This window comes from Rattus norvegicus, chromosome 20 (assembly GCF_036323735.1).
Source record: "Rattus norvegicus strain BN/NHsdMcwi chromosome 20, GRCr8, whole genome shotgun sequence".
Classification (NCBI taxonomy): domain Eukaryota; kingdom Metazoa; phylum Chordata; class Mammalia; order Rodentia; family Muridae; genus Rattus; species Rattus norvegicus.
In genome coordinates, this window is record NC_086038.1 from 4,597,772 (window position 1) to 4,604,349 (window position 6,578).

The window sequence follows — 6,578 nt, forward strand, 5'->3', positions numbered from 1 at the left end:
TGTACTACAGTGCTAAATTCTGTATCTGCCAGTCTAAGCCTATGAATGAATTCTCAAGGTTACAAGCATTTGTTGTGCAAATTTTGTCCGTTCTTTAATTTAAAACTATAGGTTAAATAAAATTGGCTACAGCCAATTACTGGAAGGATTAGAGGTGGGAGGGTTCTGAGTTACCTGGTTAGAGGTGATGAGGAAGAGGAAGAATGAGGGGAGGAGAGGAAGCTACCATGTGGGGAGATGTGCACATGGTCCAGAGATATAGCAAGTATTTGGGGTACAGTGCAAGGGAGGCAGCCAGGACAACAGTTAAAAACATAGATTAGGGGATGCTCCCACCCGGAGTAATTGTCAAAGCCAAATAAAATAACCACAGTCTGAGTCTCGTTTATTTGTAAGCTAGGCGGGGATACTCTTAAACTGCTTGTACTACAGAGTGGAGATAGGAAGCCTGGGGTGCTGGGGTGCTGCTATGCACAGATGGAGCCTCTGGAATCACCCAGAGGCAGAGCTACAGACAAGACCTGGGGACTCGAGATCACAAGAGCTGAGCTGGTGGTTTCACTGGCACCACGGAGACTCTGAATCACAGAGTGGCAGACAGGAATTCAGAGCAGGGATACACAGGTCTTACAGTCTGAGGCAGTCAACATGTTATGCCCAGTTCACGGGAACCCTAGGAGACTGCCAGAAATTGTGAGTCCGATGCAAGAACAAAGAGAATCTTTATTATACGGGTCTGACCCAAATCAGATCACAAGCCTTCCCTGTTCCACAGGTTAGGAATTCAATGCTCACATCAAGGGGCTTGTGACATATATAGGAATATGCGTAAGCTGGGCTTCTCGAGCTTTGGCAGTATGTGATTGGGGAGGGGGTAAAGGAGTGCCATCCTTCCAACCCTGAGACAAACCTGTTCAGATGGGGTGGGGAGTGCTGGAAAGGGACCTACCTTCCTGACCTGGGAAGAAGTAACTCATTCCGTTATCAGAAGCTAGGGTATTTCACAACTGGTCACAGCTGTCTGGGCACACTTGACACTTAATTGGCTCTTTCTCATAGTCGAGAGTGGGCTTTCATCACTTCAAGGATATTGGCTCCCGCCTCCTTCAAGGTCAGGAGCCATCTGCACCAGAGAAATGCTGGTTGCTAACCAGGGGAGGGAGTATGAGTTCTGACGTGATGCTGAGGTTGGAGAAGGCTGCCTTTTGTCTGTTCCCAAGGCCAGCGTCTGCCCGGGGGGGGGGGGGGGGGTGCTAACTGCTCTGGCTCTGTAGGGACAGAAGAATTGCAGGATTTGATGCGGAAAGATGGGGGCAGGTTTCCCATGTCTCTTCAAACACAACCAAAACACTCTCCTGTGTCACTGTAGGAGCCCTGTGGGGGAGAGGAGGGGTGATCACAGGAGGGAGAGAGGGGTTAGTCACTGGAATGCCATGGAGATACCCGACTCTTCTGAATCCCACAGAGTTAGACAAAGATGGCTGGTGCTCTGGCCAATGCCACCACCTCCCCACCACCTGTGCAAAGGTGAGAGCAGCTAAGGAGGGGACACAGAGCCTCACTGGACACAAAAGTGTGGGAAGTGGAAGAGAAGCCACCACCCTCCCAAGGAATACAGAAGGTCTGATCCTTGGGTAAGTTAGAGGGATCTGTCTCCGCTGCAGAACTCTCAGACTCTTCCCAACACTGTCTACACCCACGGCCACAGTCTCCAGTGTGGGGCACAGAGCAGGCAACATTTTGGTGTCTAAACCTATGGTTCAGGCTCCAATCAAGACACCACTCAAACAATGGTGGCAAACGCCTGATGGGGACAACCCCTGGAGCTTCTTATAGACACTGACTGTGACACTCTCAACCCCACAGCACAGACAATTGTAAACCAGAACTGGCCAGGCACAGCTGCCTCACACCGTTCCCTCACCCCCCACCCTGCACCACCCCACAGACAAGAGCTGATAGATTGATTACCTGCTGGAGGAGGCCCCCGAGGTCCTGCAAAGGGAAGTCACATAGAGAAAGGTGTTGTTACAAACACAGGGGCTCTCACACAGCCCATGAGGGGTGGTGGGTCCTGCAGCTTGGTGGAGCTGTCCTCTCACCGACTGTGTTCACTAAGGCCCTGAGCCAGCCCCCAAGTGGATGAAACTGCCACAGGAAGGAGGGAAGGCAAGACCCACGCTTCCTCATTGCCAGAAGCTTCCAGAAAGGAGCCAGCGAGAATGGTGGACAGGTTCAGAGGTCACAAAATGAGCTCCAGGTCCTCCCACCCGCAGCCCAGCTCCCCCCTACAGCAGAGCCCACCACTCCCAGTCTCCCAGAGCTCCTCACCTTTCTGACGCTTGTGACGGATGAAAAGGCCAAGCCCGAGGAAGATCACCCCCAGCACAAAGCCCCCGATGCCGCTCAGCATCTTGCTCTGGGCAGACTCGGACTGTGCCCCTGGGGAGCAGAGCCCAGTGTCAGCTTTTGTCCACAAGTCACAACAGCCCTGAGTGAAAGCCCACAGTCCAGCCTGATCCACATGAGGTAAGGAAGCTGGGAGGACCCACTTCTGTGTTCTGACCCAGGGCCAGGAAGGGTCAGGAGCTCTGAGCACAGTGGTGGGGGAGGGGATATGTGGGTGTCTGCACCCCACAGACTTATCTGTAATCTTGAGCTAAACACCCAGTCATAGCTATCGTTGCAATTCCTCTGGGGATTAGCGGTAAGTTCCAGGGCCCCAGTGTACGTGGTGATCTCCAGAATGGGGGTCTGGGAAGACAGGTCAGAGCTTTCCTGATCCCCGACTATGAGGCAAAATATATGGTTCCCATAGCTCTCAGCTCAGTAGTGGAAGCAGACCATGCAGGACAAATGATGGGGTGGGTAACATTGGAGGGATGGGGTACGACAGCTAAAATTTTATGTCATGTGGGGACCACAGTGAAAGAAAAGTTTTCCTTACGCCACTCCACTGTGACGGGGCTCTCGAGGCTGGGGTGGTCAACATGGCAGATGTACACCTCTCCCCGCTGAGGCGTCATCTCCAGCATGACCAGGATCTGGAAGGTCCAGTCCCCGTTCCTAATAAGCTGTGTGGACACGACCCCCGCCGTCTCCTCCTGGCCATTCCGGAACCAGCGCACTTTGATCTGGGCTGGGTAGAAATCTGTCACTGAGCAGACCAGCAAGTTGTGGTGGTTGAGGGCCTCTGTCCTGGACAGGGAGATGGCCACATTGGGCTGCTCTAGGGTGACAGAAAAGACAGTGAGTGAGATGAGGGCCGTGTGGAGACTCCCCACAGAGAAGAGGCAGGGTGGGAATGAATGCCAGGTCCTAACAGTGGATAAAGATCAACCCCACAATACAGATTTAACTCACTAGGAAAACAGTCGGTGCGGCCCTGTCCTTCTATAATATGAAATGTAGGGAAACAAAAGAAGCCGGGCGGTGATGCACTCAGGAGGTAGAGACAGGGGGATCTCTATGAGGCCAACCTGGCCTACAACAAGTTCTAGGACAGCCAGAAGCACACAAGAAACCCTCTTTGTAAACCCTCTATGTATTTTTTAAATTTATGGGTAAATAAAATGAAGTATATTTTATTTACATAAAATAAATTTTATTTATGCAAAAATATAAAAATAAACTTTTTCTAAAACAAACAGATAAGACAAAAGAAAAACTGATTCTGAGTTCAAGTCAATAATTTTGAGGAAAAAATTGGGAAAATGACTGTAGTACGACATCCTTCCTTCGTCTCCTCAGACTGTCATGTGCAGCTGGACAGATGTGTTTCCCGACTGGCTTTGACATATTGTGCCCACTACCTCAAAAGCTCCTTGCCGGGTGCTGTTATCCCTTCAATTGGAAACAGCATACACACTTCACGTATTTAATGAACTGAGAGCATGTTTTGGTCTCTCATCTTCTACTCTCTCTGACTGTTTTTCCCCACAGCCGAGTGCATTAATTCCTGGCGGCCATCACTGCATTCCGGTGCTGTGAGGAATCAGTTGCCAAACAAGACCATGAGGAAAGCAAGCTTAACCTTTCGAGTTAACCGTTAGTCATGTAGGACATTAAATCTGAACGCGATGCCTAACATGACGCTGGTGTCATGTGTAAGGCTCTGGGGGTATCCGGGAGTGGAAACAGAAAGGAGTCCCTCGGATTTTGTATCACAAACTTTTAGTGTGATCCAAGTCAACACAGTTTACCTCAGAGAAGGAGGAAAATGGCGGTGACGCCTTCAGGTCAGCGCCAGGCAGCAAACAGCCCTCAAAGGGACAAGGGGAATGGGGCAACAGAATGGCGGGGATAACCACCCGACATAACGGTTAACCCGCTTCCACAGGCCGCCAGCCGTGGAGCTCCCGGTCTTGCCACAGCAGAGCCAGGGGTCAGAGGGGAGCTGGGCCGCACAGGGCAAAGGTGAGGAAGGAGGGAGACTCCAAGGGGGCGCTCGCTCTGTGCTGTGGGACTGACCGGAGGAAGGAAGCCACGGCAGCTCCTCACGCCGGAACTCTGCTCCGTGTTCCCCCACGACCCCCCACAGCCCGCCGCGCTCCCGCGGGACCCGCAGCGCTCACCAAGCCGCCGCAGGGAGGTGGGGACCTCCGTCTCCTCGTAGTTGTGTCTGCAGACCGTGTCCAGCTCGGCCCGCGTCCGCTCCAGGTACTGTTTGTTATAGTACTCGGCTGAGGGCCGCCCCAGCTCGGTCAGCGCGCGGAACTCGCCCACGTCGCTGTCGAAGCGCACGTACTCCTCCCGGTTGTAGATGTATCTGATCACGAGCCGTATGCGCTGCGTCCCGTTGGTGTAGTAGCACAGGCCCTTGAACTGGAATACGAAATCCCCTGCGGACGGACATCGTCAGCCCGGGGTACAGCGGGGACCACGGAGACCACGGCGGCCCCACCCCGCGCCGGCTTTCCCGCGTGGGGCGACCGCTCTCTGGGGCCGCCCGGCCTTGGCGCCTCGGGACCGACAGACCCTGTGCCGCCGCAGGCCGCGCTTAGACGGGGGTCGGGACTCGCCCGTGCGGACCCCGCTTCCCCGGAGCTGGGCGCCTTCACCCGGTTCCACCCGGGTAAGGAAGAACAAGGAAGGAGTGGGCGACCGAGCTCGTCCTCACAAGAATACTCCTCAGGAAACACAAACCGCGCTTGGTGCATTTGAAAAAAAATTAGGGAACACTCAAAGTTAGGTGGGTAGAAGGGGGTGGGTCTGGGTGGAGTTGGAAGAGGAGGTGAATATGACCAAAACTGTATGAAATTCTCAACGAACTAATAAAACTACGATCGAAAGAGAAATAGTATATTCGGCTGTTTCTGCGACCCTGACCCGGTCCCGTGAGATCCTCTACGGTGTGCAAAAGGCCCTGACCTCGCCCATAGGGGCGCTCGTTCTCAGGAGAGCAAAACAGACAAATGGGAATCCTGGTAGCCTCTGGAAACTGCCCGCTTGTGTGGGTCACTCCAGGCATCTTAAGGGTAACTGAAAGAAGGAAGCCACCTATGTGCACCGGCTTAGAGGGCTAGGGCTTTATATAAAGTACTCTCCGGTCTCAGAACTAGGACCCCCACCCCACCTCCCAAGTATGTGTCACTTATTTCCCTTCTAGGCCCAGTGTTTCCTTAGAAATTCAATTTATGAAGCCCATGTCTGAGTCCTCGTTTCCATTTGACCAAAAAATTCAGACTCCTTGGCCACTGGCTTCTCTCAGAGTTAGACACCTAGAGTTCACCTCTCTAAAACCTCCACTCCACCTCAGGAATTTTCCTCAAACACCAGGACCACAGACTATCGCTGGCTTGTTTCCGCATTTCAGAATCTGACTTTTCCTCCAGACAGGATGCTGGGCGTCGGGAGGGGGGCGGTATTGTAAACCCCGTTGTCTCTTTGTGCACAGCCCCATGCTCTGTCTTATCTTCGGTGGTAGATTTAAACTCTGCCTTCTACTTTTACCTGCCAGGCTCGCCCTGTGTGGCAAGCACCATCCTAACTCCTACATTAGAACACAGAAATGAGAATGAAGTCTCGCCCTCTCTCCAGAGAAAGGAAATCTATGGTAAAAGACTGTTACAAAATCAGAATTTTGCCATTCCCCACCCCCACATCCCAGGGCCCCCAGGGCCCCTCAGAACCAACCAGTCACCCACCCCAGAGTGCTGGCTCTGGGGAGCCTGCCCTGCACTTACTTGGGGAGTCTCTGCCCTCAGTCCCTGGGCTGCTCAGCACCATCAGCACAACCACAGCTGCCGGGAGGAGGAAGCTGGGGGTCTGCAGAGCCATCTCTAAGGAACAGGTAATGGCAGTCACCAGGACTCACACCAGCTGTGCCCTCTTCAGAAAGCAAAGTTCTGTAGCCTAGAGTGCTCTGAAACCCCAAGTGTTAGGGTTGGTCCCAAGTGAGGAGCCAATCAGCACTGGAGCTGAAGCCTGTCATCTGTCTCTGGGCAGACTTGGTTTACAAAGGCTCTCTAAGCAGGGCACGTTCTGCTTCTTCACGGAGCCTCACTGGATGAACATTGGAGGTATCTGTTCCTCTCAGTTACAGAGTAAACCTTTCCAAACTGCAGACTGAATGTGTT

At 53.0% G+C, this 6,578-nt stretch overlaps 1 protein-coding gene across 1 annotated transcript; it reads right to left on the minus strand.

Moving 5' to 3' along the window:
• Positions 1-703: 703 nt before the first annotated feature.
• Positions 704-6,347, minus strand: RT1-Bb (RT1 class II, locus Bb). The gene is made up of 6 exons (NM_001004084.3): positions 6,186-6,347; positions 4,575-4,841; positions 2,948-3,229; positions 2,332-2,442; positions 1,972-1,995; positions 704-1,374 (listed from the first exon to the last, which is right to left on the minus strand). Exons 1-6 carry the CDS (start codon positions 6,277-6,279, stop codon positions 1,361-1,363), a joined length of 792 nt encoding a protein of 263 aa, NP_001004084.1. The 5' UTR covers positions 6,280-6,347; the 3' UTR covers positions 704-1,360.
• Between the last annotated feature and the right edge of the window lie 231 nt (positions 6,348-6,578).

Coding starts and splice junctions, on each gene's coding strand:
- RT1-Bb (NM_001004084.3), bottom strand. CDS start 6,279: ATGGCTCTGCAGACCCCCAGCTTCCTCCTCCCGGCAGCTGTGGTTGTG. Junction 4,842..6,185: donor TGAGGGCAGAGACTCCCCAA/GTAAGTGCAGGG, acceptor GTCCGTCCGCAG/GGGATTTCGTATTCCAGTTC. Junction 2,443..2,947: donor CCCCGTCACAGTGGAGTGGC/GTAAGGAAAACT, acceptor TCTGCTCCCCAG/GGGCACAGTCCGAGTCTGCC.